The 24,829-nt window shown below is 45.5% G+C and overlaps 1 protein-coding gene and 1 long non-coding RNA gene across 2 annotated transcripts; one reads left to right on the plus strand and one right to left on the minus strand.

Annotated features, from left to right (window-relative positions):
- Nucleotides 1-548: 548 nt before the first annotated feature.
- serpinh2 (serine (or cysteine) peptidase inhibitor, clade H, member 2) lies at nucleotides 549-23,808 on the minus strand. The gene is made up of 5 exons (XM_053416477.1): nucleotides 23,503-23,808; nucleotides 21,857-22,500; nucleotides 16,816-16,908; nucleotides 16,097-16,329; nucleotides 549-5,481 (listed from the first exon to the last, which is right to left on the minus strand). Exons 2-5 carry the CDS (start codon nucleotides 22,491-22,493, stop codon nucleotides 5,176-5,178), a joined length of 1,269 nt encoding a protein of 422 aa, XP_053272452.1. The 5' UTR covers nucleotides 22,494-22,500; nucleotides 23,503-23,808; the 3' UTR covers nucleotides 549-5,175.
- LOC128430430 (uncharacterized) lies at nucleotides 19,763-24,512 on the plus strand. The gene is made up of 3 exons (XR_008334022.1): nucleotides 19,763-19,778; nucleotides 19,851-19,916; nucleotides 24,016-24,512. It is a non-coding gene; the product is annotated as an uncharacterized LOC128430430 (long non-coding RNA).
- The last annotated feature ends 317 nt before the right edge of the window (nucleotides 24,513-24,829 follow it).

The following is a 24,829-nucleotide window of genomic DNA, read 5'->3' on the forward strand; positions in this document are numbered from 1 at the left end:
ATTTTAATTGGCATAATCAATATTTCAATTAGTTACACCTGTGCACCAGGAGCCAAAATGTCTGCCTAGCACCTAACACAGTTTCAGCATGAAATGTTAGCGTCATGTCTTTGAAATGGACATTTCTAAACCAACTGTCTGATTCTGAGTGGGAAACGTTAAATGTGATGTTCATAATGATCTTTTCAGTAGTTATGATAAAGTGAAAATGATTATCGTTGTGTTACCTTTGAGTGAGAGCTTCATGTCTTCATTCCAGGAGCTCCTGAGTCGATGGAGTCCGCCATATTGCCCCAGCATGTTTGTACAGTAGCCCAGAGGGGACAAACACACACACACTGGTTTGAGCTCAGAGGCCCTTTGAGTTTTTCTCGAAGATGAAAACACAGATCATGGGCTTTTTATAACATGTTGTGTTACCAACTTAATACTTTGGATTTTTCCTGTAAATCAAATGTTTTCTACATTCAGATTTTGAGAAGAAATTGACGGGTTCAATAATTATTTCAGGAAAAAAATAAGAAATATATTTCTTATGACAAAAATCACAATGTTTGTAGTCTCTTTATTTGGACACTTTTCATTTTGTATAGGATATGCTATGTTCACAAATGCACATGGACGAAAAAGAAACCACGCGAACAATAACACAAAATAGAAATCAGACACAATATTAAAACATTACATGGATGGAAGAATAGTAAAGCAAAGAACTGTAGAAATTTGTTAAATTTGTTTGAAATATATAGTTTTGCTTGATTTCAACTCGTTTAGGGTGGGATTTTAATCTTTTTATACTTCATTTAACTCTATAATTTGTTTTCAACAAAAAGAAAAATAAGAACTTCACATGCTAAATAATAAAGCAAAGAAAAATTCTGTATAATAGTTCAGTATTCTCACGTTGTGGCTCCGGCACACAGGTTTGTTATTGGTAGATTATGACTGCGCTTCATTTTTTATTAGTTAATAAAAATGTCATCTGAGATTGATAGTGTTTACATTGTAAGACCATCATTATTTTAGGCTGTTTATGTAAACCTTCTTTTTCAGGCAATGCTCATTAAGTCAATGCTAACGCTCTCTCACTCAGCACTGGTTTACTTTTCCTATATCTTATCTTTTTATGCAAGGCTCTAAATTCAGCGCTACATATTTGCCTAAAATTATACAGTCATGCAAAATTAACGTGGTTTGTTTTAATTAGCTAATTAGCTGCCGAGTCATCAGCAGTCCCAGGGAAGCACATCGCAGCCTTGTGAGATATAGCCCGATGCGAACTCCTGCTACAGCCATGTAAACACTTGTTAGTTAAATTTATGTCTGAAGGCCATTTTGTTATTTAAATAGCTGGGGAAGTGCATCTCCATTAAAATCGAGTCAAATGCTCCTCGTCTGTTCTCCTTGTTGGTTTGAGTGAAAGCGGCGTGGAGAAGACCGGGTGTTCATGTGGCTTCATCAGTTGGTCAGTGAAGTGCTCCCTGTGGTCGAACACAAGCATGACACGCTGCTGTGCTTCATGTATGACGCGGCCGTTTCTTACTATTTGAACAAGCTTAAAAAAGATCAGGGTGAGAACGGCGGGGCCCCTGGAGCGGCCCCATCAGCAGGTTGACCCCCAGGTTGAGCACAGCCACTTTTATCATTTCCTCTGGAGGTGCTGCAGTGCAACCGGGATGACCCTGCCCCGAGTGCTCTTTTGCTGCCTCGCACTCTTTTCAGCCGCTCAGTGTGTCCGGCGGTTGAACCGACCACGGAGAGCGGCAGAGAGGACGGCGAGGTTCAGCAGCATCTTTTCACTGAAAACAGAGATGAAACCTAAAATTTCCTTCACACCTTTTTTTCCTGCGAGAGGCTGAGGAGAAGCTCTGCTGGTCCTCGCAGCTCATATAGAACATTTCACCTCAATTACCTTTTCAAAATATTATTGCCGGCTGTTGCCAAAGAGCACTTCCAGACACAGTCTACTGAAAAACCCAAATACACAAAAATATATAAAAAAAGGCATTCTCCAAAAGCACAGTGAGTACAACTTCCCGCTTATAAAGTAATGAATTGTGGTGACACTGTGTCACTTCCTGTGAAAACAAATTAAATGTATTATTGTGGATAACTATATTCTTAAACCTGTAGTCTTGCTACTTTGGTTATTTATCGTAATTAATTGATTTTCAAAAATTCTATCACCGAGAAAACCCATTTCCTCTACTGCAATTCACAATTAAGAAATCTAATAAACAGCCTTGTGTTCCTCTGAAAGAAACACATTAAGAACCAGAGAAACTTGCCTCCAATACAAGGTTGGTGTTTATTTTAACGCTGATCACATGAGTTCTAAAGACTTAGGCAGTGAGTTAGCACCGTACCGCTCTGAACAATGGCTGCAAATTAGAAAGCTCCACAACACTATTCAGAATGTAAAATGAATGCTTCATTGTTTACATATCACATCTTCTCACCATTACTTGCACTATTTTGATTAAAAAGTAATTTGGCACAGTAGTGTCCTTGTACACAATAATTGAGTTTATATCTGTAGAACGTATACCCATTCTATTATTCCTAAATGTATGCCTCCTATTGGGAAATTTACCCGTTTATACTGCACTATATATAGTATTCTATTTAGAATACAATGCTGAATTTACAGCACACTGTATTTTATACTCATATTCATACTATGTACCATAACTTCCTTTCAACCGTCAGTATGTGAACAAATGTATACATTTATTTCAATATCTCCTCATATTATGCACAAGTTCAGTTTACATCTTCGCCCAAACATCCTGTCACTACACTTTACTGAAGTAAAACTCTCTACAAATTTCACTTTGTAGTAAAAGCTGTATATTATGTATATATTCTAGTTTTTAGATTATTTGATTTAAATGCCTTTGTAAGTCTATTTTTTACACTTTCACGTGGTCCAACTGACCATGGGCTGCTGCAGCAAGTGAAATTCCCCAGTGCGGGATCAATTTAGTCTATTTTATTTTAAACTATATGTTAAAGTTTTAGTGCGTATTAAAAAGAAACCCTTTCCCAAACTTGTCAAACAATCATCTGGCAAACTCGCCATTTGTGCAGAGAAAGTTCTCATCCTCTGAGAAAAAGATAACACACATTGTTGTGTTATTTACCCCACGTTGTCGGGTACACTGCACATGCAGCTGCTCCACATCACAGAGGTGGCTGGCTCGCGATCTCCTTGTCAGGTTCTGTCTGGCTTCCTGCGAGCGGATGTGGGCGTGCGTGTGCTGATCAGTGTTCTGGACTGAACACAATGTGAAGGGGAGGCAGCGGGGGGGCTGGTGTCGGGACGAGCTGGATTGATGTGCTCACAGCGGACGGCCCCGGCTCCATCATCGGCTTGTCTGGCCTGGGCTCTGCTCGGCGTAGGGGGAGACCTGCAGCATGGCGCCCTTTACAAGCCTCTGCTGCACAGGAGGCCGCTCCGGAGAGGTCAGCGTAGGAGCTTTAGTCGCACACGAACGCACACGCCGACACACATGCACAACACACGCTGTTGCCGAGCAGACCTGTGCAGAGGGCTAAATTAGGAACAAAGCTACTGTGTGACACACCAGCTGTGTGTCTAGACTGTGTTAGTTAGCTCTATAACAGGGCTGATGGAGCACACGTCTCCATTTTACCTTCAGCGCACCACTTCTGTCCCACATAGAGAAGAAAAACACATGGACAGCCAAGGTAACACTGTTTCAAGAGGGATAGAAAAAAGACTAATTCCTTTTTCTGTTTTACTTCTCATTAACCACTAGAAACAGTAGGAACACATCCTACCTTTGCTTGTTTGGAAGCCTTGGGTGAGCGAGGTGACAAAGTTGCTGCTGCACTTTCCAGGCACTGTGAGTCTATCATGTGTTGCCCTTAAAATCCAATAAATGACGCTGGTTCAGGGCTTTAAATCTGCTTCCATACACCCTTGAGGCTCAATGTCAGCCAATTTAGTTCAGGGGGAAAAGTAACCCACAAGAAAAAAAAGGAAAAAGAAAGTGCTGTCACGAAAGATGGAGCTGTGGCAGCGCCTCGTGTATTATAAACTAATAGCACAGCATTGATTGATCGGTTTGTATCGAGATCAGCGGAGACATTGATGAATAAAGTGAAGGTGAAGTGAAAAGAATAGAAGCCAGGAGAAACCCGCCCAGGAATATGTATCTTTAGAATATTTTTTAAAAATCGTTTTGCACACTGTTCAGTCGACTCACTCCTCCATCCATCATGGAGCTCGATATAAAGGACAAAAACACAAGCGACAATCAATACCTCTGATGTAATCGTCCTAAATATTAAGCCGTTACATTTAAGTCAAGCGATGTCAGTCATGTTTGTTTCCAACGGCATCGCGGTGAAATTGATCTCCGCTGGTATTAAGAGATTAAAAGGTTCCCTGTCCTCTCCGTGTTGTGGACACGCGTCCTGACTCATTACGGCCATTAGCATTAAGCTGGCTCATCAATAAGCACTTGGCCGATCCATCAGTCTTCCTCAGATCTTGCCCAGGAGACCCCGCCACAGGTCCCTGCCAGCTCTGAGACAGGCTGCATGGGCGTCCTTAACATGCTGGTCACCACGCACACACAAACACACACACACACAGACACACAGACACACAGACACAGCACATACACACACTCTCACCTGTCCTGGTGTCAGTGTGAGCTTGTGTCCGCTAAAAAAGCTGCTGCTGTGAGTGTCGTGTCAGTGCAGCCACTTTCGCTTGTCAGCATGTTGGTGTTTGTCAGTGCACTCTTGTCTTTTGTGTAGGCTTGATCATTGAGAGTGTGTGTGTGTGTGCATGTGAGAGAAAAAGCAACCCGTCTCTCAAAGTTAGTGTTTTTGCTGCAACTGTCAACTTTCGTATTGTCTTACACAGATTTGTCATTTATGTATGCCATGTAGGTGTCACTCCGTGTGTGTGTGTGTGTGTGTGTGTGTGTGTGTGTGAAACTGTGTCAGTAGGCGTCAGGTATGGCAATGTCAGTGTCAGTGTCAGTGTCAGTCAGTAAGTTCCAGACTATGCAGTGTCAGTGTATGACAGACAGACGTAGTTTGATGTGATACTGTGCCATGGTGAAGGGCAATGTCTTGACGAAGAAAGTTTGTGAGGGAGATTTTTAAAACAGTGAAAGGGAAAGATGGTAGAGGGCGCTACAGTTCATCATGGAGGGCCTCCCCGTCTGCGTGATCCAGAGCTCCCATCAGCAGCAGGGCTCCGGTAGCGTTGTCTCGAACGAAGAGGATGAAGGGGTGATCGGCGTAGAACATCTTGGGCTTTTTTACAATCTCCTCCTCTAGATCTGCTTCCCCTGTCCCGGCCTGAGCAGCCAGCTCCAGGGACGCCCAGTGGAGGACCCCGCCCAGATGAAGCTTCCCTTTGCTCTTGGCGGACATGCCGGAGAAATCGGCCACCTTCTGGTCCCAGGCGTCGGTCAAGCCCAGAGCGAGCAGAGGTTTCTGGAACAGAAAAAAAAGAGAGGGGAGGAATTTAGAGGGCTAATGGGGAATCTCCCGGTTCTTGAGGCTGTCCCGTAAGCGTATGCAAACGCACAACTGCTGGAGCACCGGTCAATTATGCACACAAAGAGACCAAACAACCCAATGGAGGAAAGGCACATTTCAAAATGTCATGATGCTGTGGTGTTCAAAAAGTGTGAGACATGCTCTGGCCTTCCGGGACCTCGCCACATGATTAACGTAAACATAAGCGCACACCCCCTCAAACAGGCAATCATTAACTTTTTAGGGAGGGGAGTTTATCCCCCACCATGTTTATTTACTTTCTATGGCAGGAATCACAGAAGGGGGGGGGGGGGGGGGGGGGCTGAGAGTTGCCCTTGCTGCGAGCTGGCAGAACAAAGTGGGCGACAGGCGGAGAGGAGACGGAAGGAGGAAGCAGAGGATGAATAATTTAAGAGTGATGCCCCATGACCTCAGCACCCCCCCACCCCCCACCCCCCCCTTTGTTTTGCCTGATATGAATTCCGCGGGAAGGCGTCGTCATGACAGGTAGTTTATCCTCCCGTGGCAAGAGGGCCTCTCACAGTGACAGGCTTCTCCCGGGGCCAGAGGAGAGCGTGTGCCGGCTCGTGTGTGGATCTGCAGGAGGCCACGGAGACAGACGAGCGGGTGACAATATTGTTTTCTACTGTAGCGCTGTCCAAACTTGAGCTGATTAGACTTTTTTTAAAAGGAGATATCTTCCGACGGCAGGAGAAAGAACACTAAATCATTCGGATGAGTCGTCTGGGTGCTGCCTCGCCTGACTTTTGGGTTTCTGCTAATGGACAATTGTAATAATCCCTGTGGAACGTCCGCTTTTGCGCTTGTGCATGCAAGAGGAAGTTGAACTGGATCATGTCGGCTTACAGCCAAACATGATATAAGTAGATGTATATACAGTTGTAGGCATCTGTCACTCCCATTCTAATGTTTCCACGCAGCGCCCCCTCCCCTCTCCCCACACACGCCACCTCCTGCTCTAATGCACTTCTATTGTCCTCATCCATTATTCCTCCACTCTTCTTCCACCTGCTACCACTGCATCACTGTCTCCCACTGCCGCTCTGCCACTCGCCTGGCATCCCCATCCTTCATCAGCCCCACGTGCCTTTATTTTATCTCATCTCTCTCGCACACGCTCACTCGCTTTTTTCGCTCCTAACTCTGTCTTTTTCCCTCACGCCCCCATCCTTCTCTTTCTTCGACAGGCCAACGCGCCTCGCTATACGCCGCTCTCTCTCGACCTCTCCGTCACCGCCGGCGGTGGTTTTCAAGGTTTCTCGCTCCTTATCTGAAGAGGAAACAGAGACAGGCTTAAACTTACCGGTTCCTCAAATGGTTAAAGACAAAAAATAAGCCTTTTCTATTTCTCTATTATATAGCCGCTTTCAGTCATACACTGAGGTGAGGGGCTGTTGTGAGAATGTAAATGTCTGCGTCAGTTGCTCAAGACTTTTTCAACAACTTCAAAACGGGCGTGCTCATAGCATTTCATACACGTGACAAATGTAAAACTGAAAAAAATTTAAATTAAAAGGAGGTGCCGTACACGCAGACGACCCAGACAAAGATGTCAAACTGGAAAGACAACCAGACCCATGAGCTCTTGGTAATAACAGCCGACCGTGTTGTTGATATGCCGTAAACAAAAACACATGATTTCCAGAGCGGACATTATGCATCGTGTCCTGCCTCCTGCATGCTCTACCCGGCTGTCGCCCCCCCCCGCCTGAGCGTTCACCGGATCCAGACAATTTCCTGTTGCCCTCTTCATATGTGAAAGACAAACTCTTAGGTTTTCCAGAATACAAGTCTGAGAACACGTCCATCTGTTTTCATTCGGGTTCATTTGGTCTGCAGTGTTGCATGTGCCACCGTGATGCATATGAAAAACCAACAACCAACCCCCACGTGACCCAGCCTTCCTCTCTGGATCACCCGCTATGCATGAGGAGGCGAAAGCATTTGTTTAATTATATCTTTTAAGCTGTAAAGTGTTTAAAAATGAAGGGACCCCGTGGCAGCGTGCCGGGAAACGGGCCAGGGGTGTTAGAGAAGCCCAGGAAGGACTAGTGCACTGCAGAGGTGTGGCACTGCATTATGTGGAAAGAGAAACCTCGGGGAGGTGCTCTTTGGCTGCCCTTTCTCTCTGAAGCACCGCATGAATCTTAGATGGAACAGCACTGGGCCGACTTTGCCGATGCCTCACACACAGCATCAATGAGCTATTTGTCTGAGAGTGGGAGCCACAGGCATTGTCAGCCGGTGGTTTCCTCTGTGTGTGTGTGGGTGTGTGTGTGAGAGTGTAGCTTACTTGGCCTACAGCAGTGCAATCTAACCAGACCTGAGGAAGGATGGCATCAACCCCGAGGCGTGCAGCACTCTGCATCACATTATTTCAGCTTGATGGTTGAGCTCACTAAGTGGCTTGTTGAACTGTGGGGGCTTTTAAAGGCGTACGTGGGGGCAGCCGGTCACATGTGGACATGTCACAGCTCCGTCTCCGAGGAGTAACTGAGACTGGCAACCCCATTTTCATTATTAATTAATATAAAGATTCATTCCTGAATTCATTTCTCTTAAAAGTTTTAAACTGTCCAAAAGAAATGAGCTTTGAGAGCTCAAAGAACCAAAAGTACAAATCCAAAATCTTATTCAGTCGTGAAAAATGTAGAGCATTCATAGTTGAGAAGCTGAGAATAAAATTTCAACAAACTTAAGTGTTGAGTGGATAACTGATTATTCAATAAATTGTTTTATCTCTAATTTGAAAATATCACTCAACACTTACGGGCTGTAATGTGGTTCAAGAGGCTAAAATTTCAGTTTTAACTAGAAAAGCAATCAGTACAGTGCATTGCTCTGCAAAGGCTGAAGAGTCAACAGTCCTCTTAAATTCCATCAAGCCGCAAGTACTCAAAGACATCAGTTCCTTAAATATGTCTGATAAAGAACATGAATTATTATTCTCTGGGAAATTGGAAGAAATAAAACAAAATCTGAAAAAAAGATCCTGGCTCGGCTCCCATATCCAGATCTGGACCACGACTTAATGAGGTCTTCCCTGAATCATAACACATCTTTTCACAATGTGTTGCTAATCAACAAACAAACACTTTGTTGGAGGCCAGAATCAAAAGGAGTTTCAATGAAATATATTGAGCTGCATCAGGACACAAATGATTCAATTTAACCCCAATGAAAAACAGGGGGAAACTGCTCTTTCGGATTTTAACTTTCAACCCTGTCTCGCCTGGGACGACAAGTTTTCTTTGATGCCCCGGGTCACTTCAGGCATGGAGTACCCCTGTACGTCCCCACGGGAGGGGGGGGGGGGGGGGAGGGGGGGGGTCATCACTGTGGATTGGACCCGGGAGTGAACGCCGATAGAATCCGTTTCCATTGCAGACAAATGCACTAACAGTGGGTGTTAGTGGGTTTTTGACCAGTGGAAAAAAAGGTTACTGATTCAATGCAGATGCAGATGTTTATCACAAAAGTTAGATATTTTTTAAAGGGCAACTTTAAATGCTGAACACTGTATGATTGAATCCTCTGGCACAAGTTAAACAACCTATAGCAAACTTGGTCCAACTTGCTGTGACGCTCGAATCCCGACAAAACACAAGCTAAAACTGTCCAACAGTAACGGTAAGAGGTAAAATCTCCCTCCCACCTACAGTCCCCATCCCCTCCCAATACAAGCCACAAAATGGTTCTTCTAAGCCGTTGACAAATTAAACAACCCCAGTCATGATCCGCCGAATTCAATACTGCCCCCTAACATCGTGTGTGGGTGGTTTCGAGCGTGCAGTATTTGGCACTGGCATCATCAGAGCTCCCTTTCACAAACCCATTCAATACAGGCTTAACAAAGAGAAGAAAAAACACACATCTCTTTCTCTCTCTCCACATCGGCTCTTAAGGCTTCAAAGCATCTCCATCTCTTTATGGAGCCTCATCAGCAACACTCCGGCTGGTATCTTATTTACATGGGCTTTCACCTCTTTAGCACGGTCAATAGACTCGGCAACCCATTCACTTGCTTACATATGTGAGCTGGGTTTTTATCCCACAAGGACATTTTACCACAAACATAAAAAGGAGGGAAAAAAAGCCTGAGCTGTTAGCGAGAATATATTTCACAAATGACCATGAAATGCATCTGATCATTTCATGTGATGCAGGGCTGCTGCAGCCGCCCCTGTACACTGCCGAGTGTGCTCTTGTAAATATTTGATGGCCTTTTGACCTCATTAGCCATGATTGAGTGAGCTCTCCGGTGCACACTCATATGTCTTAGTCAGCGACTGGAGATACCGCCAGGATGGAGCTCAAGCTCGGCCATTAGTCTGGATGTGTGTGTGTGGCCTGGTCAGCACTGGATCAGAGAGAGAGAGAGAGAGAGAGAGAGAGAGGGAGGGAGAGAGCGGTGAGGGGGGGGTTTATTCGGTAACCCCCGGACCAGGTTAGTTAGAGGGCTCTCCATCTCGGTGTGCCCTTCAACAGAGGAGAACACCACAAATAGGCAGACAGACGGAGGGAAAAAAGGTAGAGTTCTGCAGGTATTTATAGTTCCCTGTGACACTTTCCACCATGTCCCCGAGCAATCATTGACCCCCCCCTCGTCCTCCTCCACCTCTCCAGTTCACCCGCCCCGCCGAGTGTCACTCCTATTTAGGTCGGCGGTGCCAAGGTACGGCTGCTGAGTGATGGCGTATTAGAGGCACATGTGAGACCTACAAAAAGGGAATTAGATCGCTGGGCCTGATATGACGGAGAGAGAGAGGGGACAGAGGTGAAGGAGGGAATAGCTGCATTTGGATGTGGCAAATCCGTGCAACGTGACGGAGAGGTGCGTGATTTGGTTTGATCTCATTTGCCTCGCAGAGAGGACATGAGTGTTACAGTTGACACGCACACACGCACTGCCATGATCCTCTGTTTGTCCAGATGCTGCCCTCTAGTCTCAGGAGTCCATGGTGGGCCGAGGTCCTGACAGATAGCGCAGTAAACAGTATTAACGCACGGCGACAAGCAATTATTTGCCCGACCCAATTGGAAAAAATGGTCGTCAGAGGAGACATGGCTGGCTATCACCGGCCAGAGGGGCTGGAGTGACAAATGAAATGAGACTGGATCGGGCCGAGGGTTTGTTCAGAGCTTGAGCCCTCTCGTAATGATTCCTCAAATGCACTTATGTTTCTTGAGAGGGCAAACTGAGTGAGGAGTCAGAGGACGTTATCGGACGTCAAAACATTTAAGTGTTTATCCATAATTATGTGAATAATGAGAGCAGCATAGAGCTTCTTTTGGGTATTTACAAGAGTGAGTTGTTCAGACTCTTGCAGAGATAAAAGGATTCATGCAACAGAATGGTTTCCCTTTCACCGGAAAAGTCACAGTCACATCAAAAGCAGTTGTTTCAAGCTTTAGTCGTAGATTACAGCCTCCTCCCCAGAGAGTCCTGACAATGTTCATGTCAAACGTTGGCTCTTCAGGGTAAAGCTACCCAAATAACATGGCAGCACAACTCTGCAGAGAGGATTGTTGAACGAGAAAGAGGCCAAAGTGGATTTCATCAGTCCATGATGAGGTTACAATGTACATCTAAAGAGGACATGGTAATACGTTCCAGTCAGCGTAGCATGCCCTGGGGAAATGGGTTTTTCTTGCATGCCCTCTGTATCTGTCAGGTTCAACTAACCCCTCTCTCTCACTCTCTCTCTCTCTCTCTTCGTCTTTCTTTCTCAGTCATCCACAACTGTTGTACCAGCGACTACTGTATCCCTCTAAGTGTGTGTTCAGGCTGAGCACAAAGCAAATTTGAGAAGCGGAGCGACTTTGTACAAAGTCAGTGGGAAGATACAAGAGGATTCAAAGAGTTGTGTGTTCCCTCTGGGCCGTGGGAGCCGAGGTGAAGATGCATCCGTGCCATCTGAAAATGTTTTAACTCGATGCAAAAAAATTATGCTAATCCCAAGGTTGTAGGAGTCAACCTCATCATACAGAGAGACAATGGAGAAGAAGAGCGGACACATTAACATGCACAAAGACACTCTCCACATAGCAGTCGGTGTGTGCAACAAGTCACAAGTAGCTGCCGTGCAGTGCACAGGCAATTTAGGGTGAATAGACACATTCTGCAAAAACAATCCAGCTATCATCTGCACTGCATGGATTCAGAATGAGTAACTGTGAGCACTGAAGATGAGCCCAGCTTAATTTTGTTCTTATCTCCACTTAAGTTTGGTCTTTCAGATTCAATTTTGGAATGCTTTCACTCAAAATCCTGCACTCACACTCGAATAGCCCCCGCTTGTGCTCAAACTCTGCGCTAACACTCAGAAATGTTGTCGCTGGGACAGATTTGCTGAGCTCCAGGTTGAGCTTTTGTCCTCCAAGAGTTTGGGAATACTTCAGTATATGTAGTATTTACATATTCCACTTTGCACAATACTCTGCACTTTTAATGCCTTTTTTTTTGCACTTCTGGTTAGATGCTTAAATGCATTTCGTTGTATATGTACTTGTGCTGTGCAATGACAATAAAGTTTAAATCTAATCTAAAAGTATATGGCCTTGAATTTCAATTCTTTGTTAACCGTGTTACGTTCACCTCAGCCTCCTTAACTTGATTACAACTATAGCTCCTCGGTGTGACCACTTTGCTTGCGTATGGGAATGAGCTAACAAATCTTGTTTCAGTCATTTCTGTCATCCATCATCAAAAACATAAATGGAGCAGCTTTTAATTTGGAGCTGTCGCTGAACATCTCTGTTGCCCGTTTAAATTGCATCAAAGTGACCTTGGAGGGTGAATTTACATTCATTCTGGAAAAGCAACTTGATAAGAGACTAAAATTAAAACTGGATTCAGGTCAGGTTTGTGTGCTGTAGGCAGGTGTCTGAACTCCGCCAGGGATTGTTTATGAGGGAGGAACCTCCACTCTGTAAACACCCCCGTCAGATCACAAGTGTTTCTGTAGTTCCACCAAAGTTTTACGTCCTATCTCATGTAGCCCATGAATAATAGGCTCTTAAAAAAGGGAGACCTGAAATCTTTAGTAAGTACATTCTATGGCAACTGGAAATGAAAAAAAGGTTAACTCTCTGCACTCTGCCCCCCCATCAGCAGACTGATCTGGTGTGATTCTCTCTGTGCCCTTGCCTGCGCTGCGGACCCTGTGGCCTGGTCAGATACGTGCTCTTCCACCGGCCTGACAACTCTCTGATCTCCCAGTCAGCAGCCTGACACAGCCGTCGGTTTGGCCTGTGTGAACCCGAACAACCCCCATGCACTCGCATTAGCATCAGCAGCCACTAACCTGCTGCCTGTCTGCCTGGTTTATCTCATGTAATCATCTTAATAGTTAACTATTCAATGTATAAGGTCAATAATTCAAAAATATTGCTTTCCATGTTAATGTAACAGTTATTCAGGGGGTTATCTGTTTTTGTTATGGCATAGTGACCAAATGAGGTGTTACTGGGAAACTGAAAGTAATATAGCCTTCTTCATTTGTCCAGATCCAGAATTATTACTGCTCAAATCATAGCTTTACTGGTTGTGTGGCTGAGTGGTGGAGGCGCTGGATTAAGGCGGCAGTCTCCAAGGAGGCGAGGCTTCATATCCCGCCGCCGCCAGCTGACACAGTTACTCTGACGTAAACACATACACATCAGTCTTTGTATAGCGGTTACCAACTGCTTGACAACACATGCCTCATGTGTATCAAGATCCTGCCTTACAATATATATTTAAAACACTGCAAGTCAAAAATCATTACATATCAGCCGCAGAGGCAGCCAGTGATCTGTGGCTGTTTGCTGCCACTTATCAACATGCCTGGTCAGAAGTGGTATAGCACTTCGAGCTTTGATTTTTGAGATTCAGACCCATTTGTATAGATTCCTACAGGACCATATGCTCTGTAACATGTGAACAGGAATACAGATGGAATTTCTATGAGGAACTCATGTAAACGTCATAATAGAACGCTCTTATCCTGAATAAGGTCAGAAGTTGGAATCCTGCTATCCATGGAGACTGAGTCATATTACCCTTAAGTCTCCATTCTCAGCCTGTTCACACGAAGACACAACCCGTGGGTTTTTAAATTGAAACAGGGCCGGCAGCGCTTCCCAAACTCTCTGCAGTCTCCTCTCTCCTGATTCATGCTGCTTCTGGGAGGAACAGGGGCAGAGATCCGGACCACCACCTGGGCTAGGGCACGACCTTGCAAAAAGAGTTCTGTGGGAGGTATCGGGAGCCCACCAGAGAGCTGCGCGCCGTGGTCGTCCTCAGGCCCTTCTATCCTCTTAGCAGCCAGGGTTCGATTCCCTGCTGAAGGTTGTTGCAGTCCGCAGCTGTAAGTACAGCTATCACCTCAAGGAAGTGAGGAGAGGAGAGGGAAGGGGTGACATTTGAACTTACCTGAGTCAGAGTCTGCATTGAGCTGGAAAGGCTAAGCCAGGCCACTGCCTCAGTTACTAAAGGCACCAATGAGTCAGGGGAAGAAGAGGACAGAAAAGCAAGCAAGAGATAGAGGTCGCAGGGTGAAGAATATTTGGAGGAAGATGAGGAATACATGACGAGGGAGACACACGGCACAACATGCAGGCAGAGCACAGACAGAGAGAGAGAGAGGACGAGCAGAGCCAAGTGAAGAGGAGAGAAAGTATGAATGGAGAAAAAAATAACTTGAAAGGGAAGAAAAAGAAACGCATGTCAGGAAGAGGAGGTGACCAAAGCAGATGAAAAGAACCGAGACGAAGAGAGACATGGAAAACACAAACACGAGAATGAAGGCGACAAAGGAACAATTAGAATGATGAACACACTTCAGATATGAAAAACTATATCAGGTGAGGTGAAAAATGATGCGGTGTGTGTGGGTAGAGGAAATTAATGAAAAACAGAAACTAAGAGAACAAACAACAAGTGTGGCTGAATGCAGGGATCCACTCTTTTAAATTGCACTGCAGTGTTATAAAAAAGAAAAACAGAGCGACCTCCTCTCTGGCGCACATGCCTTGCATTGTACTGTATGAGCAAATCACCTTAGGTCTACTGTGCTCGGGGCAAATTCCGATAACATGGATCAAAAGACAAAGTCATAAGAAGAATCCAGCACTACTTCTGCAACCTCCCTCAGAAAGGAAAGACAAGAATCGTCCCTGCCAAGGCAGCTGGAAATTGGACTCATTCAGGGTGGGCTGGATTTGGTGGAGATGAAGAATCATGATCATCACCCGAGGATTTTGGGAAAGCATGAAGAAGCCACATACATATTTGGGTTCTTTCCTTTTCATGTCCACCACCGTGGAAACACGGATGAGTTCATCACTTGAAGAACACAACATCAGCCAAGGCTATTACCCAGACAACCCTTCCTGCCTTTGTACACATGCATATCCGAATGCATTAGCCTGAAATAGACTCAACAGTGATTGTAAAACATTTAAATACTATTCATATAGAACTAGAGTGTATCCTGGTGTAACGTAAAATTACAAACACTTAACCTAAGAAGATCAGCCCCTCATTTAAAGAGCAACTCACCCTCCTGCTTTGGTTCTAAAGAGCCCCCTTCAAAGAGAAAAGTGTAACCCTGACACACATGCACACTTACACACACTCACAACTCGGTGCGGTGAAAGAAAAGAGAATAAGATATGATTGAATACTAAAACACTCAAAACCACAAGCTTACACAAAGTAGTGACAGTACTTCTAATACTGTTAACCTCAATTCTCTGACACAATCATTCAGACTAAATACTACCCACCAGGGGTTTCACAGAAAATTAAAAGCAAAGTTGGCTTCTTTTTCCATATGGCACACATAACTTGCTCATATTGAAATATTACTATAAAAATCCTTGAGAGGCAACAAAGATATTTAATAGTAAAGTGCAGAGAAAGGGAATGTCCCGCCAATACATTTGTTTGGCAAGAAGAAAAACTAAGAAAATACTAAATTGGACCAAAAATAAATGGTGATATCTAGGTTACATTCTTCCTAAAGGCCAAAATAAAAAAATATAATGTTCCATACTTACAACTCACGGTTTTAGAGAAGAATATTCAGCACACCATAAAAGACAGTGAGTTGTATTTTACGTTAAATTGTAATTCATGAGGTCGACTACATGTATTTAATTCTGCAGATTACCCCAGTTCAATGAGCTAAAGTTGCTATGAGTAATTATGTGTGTTCATTATGTGTTGTCATATTGGGTAGACAGTTATCTGAGAAAAGGGGAAGGACGTTAGAACAGTGTAACCAGGGAGGCCAGCTTTTAGTTTTACTTTTATTCTCATGAAGAAAAATCCCATTAATTTACCGATTACTGAAAATATCTAATTAAATAAAACACATCGCCTGTAAAATTTGGTTGAAGAAGTTGACAACTACTAAAATGCAGTAGTGGTGAAAGCCCTGCTTCCCAAACGGTCATTAGGTGTGAGGGTGCGAGGGGTGAATGTGAAGTTTCAGGTTACATCATAAACTTCCCACAGATGTAATTTTCGTCTTCCTCAATAAAACCCGTTTGTTGTACTCACATGCAGACTGAACGTGCTGGAAATGTTGGCCTTGGGCAGAGAGATGGACACACTGGTGACGCTGGTCTTCTCCAGCCACGTGGACAGCAGCTCCAGGGTCAGCAGCTTGTCCAGCCGAGCCAGACTCTCGACGTGGAAGGGCAGCAGGAGCACCATGCTGGCCTTGCCCCCCCGCAGCGGCACCTCCAGGACCTGCACCATGTTTCCTATGTCTTCATGGTGACGGTACAAACCTGGAGAAGAGGGCAAAGGAGGAGCCGGGGCGCAGAGTCAAGGAGAGAAGGAGAATCTTCGCCATCATGTCACCGGTTCAGCAGATGTTCTCGACGGCTGTTCTCTCGGAAGCTGGGTCACACTATTTAGCTAAGCAGCCATTTGGTGTCCTTGCCTTTTAATGCGCTCGGAGAGATCACACTAAGGCATTATCTTTACCCTGAATTGTAAATGACTTCATAATATAAGATCAAATAAAGCACGGTGTGTCTTTTATTGCTGTCAAGGCAGAAATTCACTCTGCCTTGTTGTTGTTTTAAGACAATGCATAAAATATGAAAGGCATGTTAAATAAATGATAAGGTACACAGTGATAAATAGGAGGGAAGTGTATTGGACCTTACAGATGTTCAAGCCATTTTTCCCTTTCGCTGCATTTAATTGCTGGCAGGAGGACAGCAGCCAAAGACAGTGTGGGGGGGGGGGGTGTTGGGGTTTGTTTTTACCTGCTCTGTGCATCATCACCACTTTGGTGTATTTCTTCCCCAGGAAGGTTCGAGGATCCGTGCTCCCCTCGCTGAACTCTCTCTCCCACAGCCCTGAACAGACAAACATGCACAGAGACGTTCTGAATGCAGGGAGCACCACGCAGACAGGAGGTAAGTAAACGCTAAATGATTGGCAGAGGTTAGAAGGTGGCCACCAGCTTAAACAATACCCGCTCGTAAAATACATATAGGGACCCAATTCGCGATGACACTGCTCATAAATCGTCAATATGTACGGCCTATTAAAAAGATGTCTTCTCTCCCCAAAGTGGCTGAGCTGGAGTGCCACTGTCAGCCGGTTATGAGATCCTTAAGGCCTTCCAGTGCTCCCCACATCCCTCTTGGCCCCGCTAACCCCCTGACAGCTGTCCATTTAAGGGTGCGGGGGGGTGTCTGTGTGTAGTGGAATTACTGTTGTAATAACCTCACAACACAAAGCCAAAGCTGATGGCCCATTCAATAGAGCAGGACACAGTGGATGGAGCGAGAAGGTCGACAGATTATGAGTTGCACTTCTTGAATGACACCCGGGGCCGGCCGGGGCTCAAGCTGATGATGATTTTATTGATTCATCATTTTCAAAAGGGAGCAATGCACTCGTGACACAATGCTCAGGTGCAAGGAGGTCAAAGAGAAATCTAATGCCTCATTTGCTCTGCTGAAAGTCCGGAGACCAAGTGCTCGGGCTTTATCATTAAAAACTCACACTGGACACAAAGTGTGACCACTCTTCTTTTTTTCTGAAGTATTCACGATTGATTTGTCTATAAAATGTCAGGGAATGATGAACCCCCCCCGGCGCTCAAGGTGACATCTTCAGATTGTGTGTTCGGTCACAACAACAGTCCGACACAATACTCTATTTAAAATGATGTAAGGCAGAGTAAAGCAGAAAATTGCCTCATTTGACGGTGATTTGCTTGATGGACGATTTTAAGAAGGTGCTCTGGATGAAGTACTGCACGACCACCAAGATGGGGGAGCTTGCAACAGATTAAAAACTGGTCCAGCAGATTGCAGCCATGCTAGCAGCTCGGTGAGGCTAAATGCCAACATCAGCATGCTAAACTGCTGACAATGCCCATGCTTACACGTTCAGGCTTAACAGGTACAAGGTTTACAACGTTCAACATCTTACTTTAGCGTGTCAGCATGTCTGCTAACAAGCACTGAACACCACCGAGGCTGATGGGAAGGTCATTAGTTTTGCAGGTGTAAACCAAGTGACTGGACAGACAGAAGCTTAAACCTGGATGATTGTGACGATGAGATGTTGAGGGAAGATTCCAGTTATCCAGAGGGGGACATCTGTTTCTCCAGCAGAGGTCATCCATCCAGCTCAAGAATCAGCAATGTCACATGCTGGAGGCCAAAATCAAAAGTCAGGACTCACCGCGGCCTTCCAGAGAAATTCTTAGGGAAACCCTGAGAAAATGTTGCTTCAGAACTTGGATGTTTTGAGTATTCTTGTCATATCACTGAGCAGGAGACTGAAACTCCGAACCTGCAGTGGTGCTGGATGAAAGACATCATGAAATCCCCCGTCAGACATGTAAATCAGCTTAATCTGTTGCAGTGATGACGAATGAAGAGACAGTATCTGAACGTGAAATCAATAAGTCCTGCTCTCAAACTGAAAGACCACACTCTTGAAAGATAGGTGGGGGGGGGGGAACCATAGCAAAACTGGTGTCACATCAGATTCTGCAGATCAACTGATCTACTTGTTGTTCCAGCGCCAGACTCTCCCAAGAACCTCCCAGCCTCAGCTGGACCCCAGCCAATCAGAAGTCAGCGCAGAGCGACATGTGATTCTCCGTCCCGGGCGCGCCAGCACAGGTCACAGACATTCGCTCCGCTTCCTGTCAACATCAGAGCCAGAAACATGATCGCGCTGGAATCCCAAAACAACCGGCTGAGGGTTACCTGAAGTGGCAGCCGTGTTGTGCGTGTGATGTCACGATGATGAGGAGTCTCTGTGTAAATACGAAGAAGTCGTAATCAAGCAGCGGGGGGGGGGGGGGGGTAAATCGATGAGCTCACCAGACTCTATTTGATCTCTGTGTTTCTCATGTCTCCACGAGATGGGCCTGCACTACATTATTCTCCTTAACAGGACCGTGCTGCGGCAGAGAGATCATTTGAAATACGAATCCATTGCTGTCCATCGACCACTGAAAGACACAAGCTGCTCTCAGACATGCACTGAACTCAGCAGCTACTCCGTGTCCAAATGAGACGCTCTGCAGTTTTCCATAGACTTTCTCTCCCCTGGCCTCCTCATATAATGTCTGTGGAACTCCCGGAGAGTTTGATGTGAGAGCACAGCAGGGGATCCCCCCGCTGGATTCACCATGAGCCGGTGTGGGGGGGGTTGATGCCTCTAACACACAACAGACGCACAAATGAAAAGAGGAAACAAATATCTTCCCGTGAAAAAGCGGTGACGCAAACAGTGACGACACAGACGAAGATGTCCGGAGAGTTTGCGTTGATAAGAGTCGACACCAGCGTCCGTGAGTTGTCAATTTAAATCACATGATCTCCACAGCCGAGTCGATTACATCACTTCCTGCCTCTGTCTGCTGCGCTCGGCTCCTCCACCTCTCTCCCTGAATAATGCAGAGGATTTGATGCTGTTGTGAATTGGCCTGTGCAGAGAACCTCCTGCTGTGCTGTGCATGTGTGAAAGGCAGACTGCCCAGTAAACCCAGTAGCCAATTCTCCAGGTCATGTCTGAAAAAAGGGCTTTACTGTAAACTTCAGGCGGGAGGATCGATGGGAGCGACCGGCTCCCTCTCCTCCTCCATCCACTTCTCCGGAGTCACATTACAAGTACTTCCACGAGCTATTAATAGAGGTTAAATGTGAAGGGACTTGTTGTTCTCCTCATTCTCCATGTTGTTGGCGTTGTCTCGTGTGTGAGTTCTCTCTCTCTGTACTTTTCTTTTTTCCTGTGGTTCAGAATCTTATGTTTCTTCTTCCGTCTCCAGTGTTTGTTTGTCTAAAACAGGAACAAAGCCTGAATTAATTAACTGGTGTGGACTGGAACTCCCAAGGTAGGCCTTCTACAACGCTCCGCTATGTCTGTCAATCTCTTTCACCGTCTCAGCAGGCCTCCCTCTCTTTCTTTACTTCCCTCGGTTGTCGCTGTTTACTTCTCTGCCGTCTCTTTGGCTCTGCCTCTCTTTGTCCCCTGCCCACCCAGAAATGACTCCCTTGCGCTGTTTTCCGTCTCCCCAGCCCTCTTTGCTTTTACCATCGCTCTACTATAAACATGTTCCACTACTAATTGCCCCTGACCTTCCCTTTCTTTGGATGCTGTGTTGAGCCCAGGGAAGGAGGGTCAGCAAAGAGCTTTTTTAATCCCCTCCCTTGAATAATCAACTAAATGAAACAAACAGGCGAGGAAGGAAGCGACTCTGAAACCATTACACTATCACACGCTACGAGACGCCTAAGGACCCTGAAATCAAAGACAAATAAAATCAAAAAATACAACAAACCAGAAGCGGCTAGTAGGAGCACGAGGCAAACTATCGACCACTTTCAAATTATGAATCCAAACAAAAGGAATCCAATTTAACGTAATCTAATTTGTAAACTGTAATCTGCCGTATAATCTAATTTGTATATTTACTGCGCAAAAACGAGGGTGGTATCACAGGAAACCTAATTTTGTAATGAAGTGAGAACATGAAACAAAGGAAATTAATTGAATGGCTTATCGATGTATATAGTCTGTCAGGGAATGGTATTTGCGGGGTTCTGTCTGTCGGCAACCTGTTTTCACTTCGGCTGCCTTGCCTTCTTTGCACCTAATAAAAAAAAAGAAAAAAACACCTGCAGCAGGAGACAGAAGGAAAGGAGGCAGATGGACCCGGATAAGGATGTGAACGGGAGACACACGTGGGAAGGAGAGACACAGGGTGGATTAGACGCGCGATAAACGATGACAAAAGCACAAAAACAGAGACAAATGGCACACACAAGAAAAGACCAAGTGCAGCAGAGGGACATGTTTAACACATCCTCGTCTTTTTGAGACGACTGCAAGCAAAAATGAGATTCTACGTCAGCCGTGCTACGAGAGAGAGACGAGCGATTACATTCCTGAAATAACATTACATCGCATTCATGAGAAGGAAAAACAAGCTATTTGCTATTTCAGTGACTCATTATGAACAAAAAACCCCATCGTGAAACTACTGACAGTATTTAACAGTCTAATAAAAGGGAAATGAAGCCAGCTATATCCTTTTACAGAATGACGAGATGGATGTGTTTTATGCTGCAACTGTTAAATCACAGATGGAGCTTCGAACACACATCGAAACATTGACTAGCTTTGGCCCCGGCAGCCCGTCACAAAGAACTGATCCGAGCCAAGCTGTGCCGCCGCAGACTTGGAGCGCTCCACGCACAGATGTTAGGCATGACACTGAGGGAGAGACTCTGGACACTTGTTACTCAATTATTTAAGATGACACATCACCCCCCAATGGAAGATGAATGCGCTCTCAGTGATGGACCCCGGAATCATCCTTTATCCGCTGTGTCCACCAGCTGGAGTCCACCATGCATGCACACAGACACGCATGCACTCTGCACACAGGTGGGGACGCTGACACACACAGTGGGGTGGGCAAACTGCCGCCCAGGCTCTGTGCGCAGCCCCAACACTGAAAATGGAACACGTGCACGCCGTATTAATATTCTACGACTTCTCATCCGAAGCAGCATGCATCTACAGTACAGAGACATTGCATCATTTGAAATGACTGTACAATTACAGAGCACACCAGTCTTCTGAGCTTCTTCTCAGTGCAGCCATGCTGCTACCTCGTGTGTGCAGGTCCAACCTGGTAGGACACTGCATGTGTTCTTAATTAAAAACATTTCCCATTACCAAACAGTCAGTCATATTTCCACAATCGCATAACTACAAACCAAAATAAGTCTACCACCCGTGTATCTAGTGTGCACTATGAATACTCACCTTTAAAGTGGAGGGCATTAGCCAGTATCAAGGCTCCGGCCTTGGCCTTGATTTCTGCCTCCATAGGAGCTGCCTCCAGGCCCCCAAGCCCATCTTTAGCCCAGTCATGGAGCTGCTTCAGGTCAGCCTTGGAGTCTCCTTTCCCCAGTGGCTGATGCTGCAGCCCGAACTTGGCCTGGCTGTCCTTCACAAAGGCCTGACTGATCGCAGGGGCTTGCTTGGAAAACACGGCTGAGGACGTGCGCAGGTGAAAAGCGGTCGCGTTGTCTTTGGTGAAGCTCTTCAACGCCCCGGACAGAAGCTCCCCTGCCTGGGCTCCGGCCTTGGAGGGGGTGGGAGTCTTGAGGAGGTCTTTGAGCTGGTTGGCGGTGGAGCCTGCAGCTCCTCCACCCAGCGCTCCAAGTGAGGAGGCTAAAAGCAGAGGTGAAAACAGGGTGTTCACTGAGCTGGGCTCAGAGCGTAGGGCCTGATACAGGCGCAGACCCAGAGCCCAGCTGGGGTCGCCCAGGGGAGGAGGCGGGCGGGGTGGGGGACTGGCTGGGGGAGAAGAGCTCTTCCCAGGTGAACTGGTGGTGCTCCCCTGCGCCAGGAGAACTGGCAAAGTGATGAGGAGATAGACAGGAAGCCTGGGCGACATGGCAGATCTGGGGAGGAAGCACAGGACGGGAGTCAGTAGAAAGACAGTCTCTGGCAATATTTTGGTTCTACTGGTGTAGACAAGGGGGCAAAACTCTGTCTTCCATTCACCATACACCGTCTACACTCGGACTGGATTCTTTTATCACACAATTCAAACAAAACACACACAATGATACTTTTTTGTAAAATAAAAAGAAATCAATTGCTGATATAGATTTTGCATTAGGCCTCTTTTGCTCTCCCATGGGGTTTATTCCAAACGTCCGACAGAAGACAAATCTGAGCAGTGCGAGCCCAATGAGTAGGAGAGCTGAAGCTCAGGGAATCAGCACAGGCAGGGTGTATTCGAGTGTGAGCGCGGTTCTCGAGTGAAAGCGGGACATTATCTGATCGGGAAATCAATAAATCCTGCTCTTCAAATAAAGAGAAAATAAACATAACTGTTTACCTGCAGGCATCTTAAACATGCTGAAAAGTAAGAAGGCTTTCGGGACAAATGAATCATACATTATATATTCACATGCAGAATCTGTTGCCAGAGATTGGTATAAAGATAAACAGCCAGAGAGGATTTCATAAGACTATTGATTAGAAACATTTTGGCAGATGTTTTTCCAGTGTGGTAACCAGGCATGTTGTTATAGCAGTGTTCATGTCAGACCCCTGCTTTGTGCAAACAGACGCCCCGTCTTCCCCTCACCAGTAAAGTTGTACATTCCTCCCTGCACGATAACTGGTTATTTTCTCACCCACTGTGACGTATCACTTTAATAAAGTTTCAAAAAAGATCCGGTTTATTTTTATTTCGTTTAAAATCCGGGACTGAACGACAGGATGAGGGAGAAAAAAAAACGAACGACTCATTGATTTCGTCGAGGCGGTGGCAGCGGCGACTGGGAACATCTGTTGCCCGACACGGAGACGGTTTCCTCGGCCGAGAGAGAGAGAGAGAGAGAGGGGAAAGCGAAGGAGGAAAAATAGTTTGTTGGATTTTTATTTTATTTTACCGTGAATTAATTCTAACGGGCGTCGCTCGGGCTGCTGTGTGTCCGCCGCTGCAGGCTGCGGGCTCCGGAGGAAGTGAGGGCCGGGGGCTGGAGCTCCGAAGTGGCAGCGCACGGAGGAGGAAGTTTACCGGGAAAGCGGCACTCACCACCGGGCAGCTCTCTGGCTCTGCCCACCCGGAACTTCCCCTGGAGGAATCAGCTCCAAGGCGCAGGCTTAAAAAACACCGGGAATATGAGCTTAAAACAGGATTAAATTGCTCTTCACTATTATATACTAATATATCAACTGTGCTTTTATCAGCACAGAAAAAAGCAGATTAGTTAAAATCAACTAAATATGTGGTGGGGTTATAACTGAGCAGATCTATACTTCTTTCAAACTGTTGAAGTGATTTACTTCTCATTGAAAATAAAGCTCTGGATAATAAAGCCCCTTGTCCATGGAGCAGTCTGGGGCTGCAGTTCCCCAAACCATTCAAGGGGGGTCGCTAATGTTCTTCTCTTCGCCCCCAGCTCAGCGAGCAGCACGCTGGCCCAGGGCCTCCCAAACTTTGACACCGACGAAGAGGATGACGTCCACGGAGCCAGCACTGTGATTGGTTTAGTTAAGGAGCATGATCCATTTGAATTTATTTATTTTCATTAAGATTTTAGTCTTCAAACTGTTTATATACTCTTGTGCAGTGCCTGTTCTGAATGGGCTGTTTAATTGGTTATATGAATTATTATTATAAAAGATTATTCCTTGATGTACAACCCACAGCTCTACTTTTTATTGTTTGTGTGCTGGAAGTTGTGCGCAGAGCTTTTATTAACAGTCTATGGTACAGAGGGAAGTAAGAAAACTTTCATCCTACCTAGTCTATCTGCAATGAGGATTTCCCAAGTTCACAATTCTTCAAAATAAAAGCTTTGTAATTCACCTCCATATATAAGCATTGCAGCAACAAAGCAAACTAATTGTGAAAAGCCATTATTTGAATGTTGTTGCCAAGATGGACATCGGCAACTGTGACTACTGTGAATGTTTGTCAATCCGATATGATGAAATCAAAATAATCAAGTTATCAAAATGATCTGGCTTTGATTTTGACCCACTGACGTATTTTATGCAAAGACGTAGAAAAAGACACCTTCACCTCAGTCTTCAGACTCACAGTTAGCATGCTGCCCCACCACCCTACTGCACTTGTTGCCTGTTTATACAATTTCTGTTAGTATTGGACCGTACTTCCTCAGGCCAATCAAATGTAGGTGATTGGTTCGAGACATGCGTTCTACTTATAAAACACACAGACAGACAGATCTTTGTAGAATAAGTAGGTGA

Source organism: Pleuronectes platessa, chromosome 23 (genome assembly GCF_947347685.1).
Source record: "Pleuronectes platessa chromosome 23, fPlePla1.1, whole genome shotgun sequence".
Classification (NCBI taxonomy): Eukaryota; Metazoa; Chordata; class Actinopteri; order Pleuronectiformes; family Pleuronectidae; genus Pleuronectes; species Pleuronectes platessa.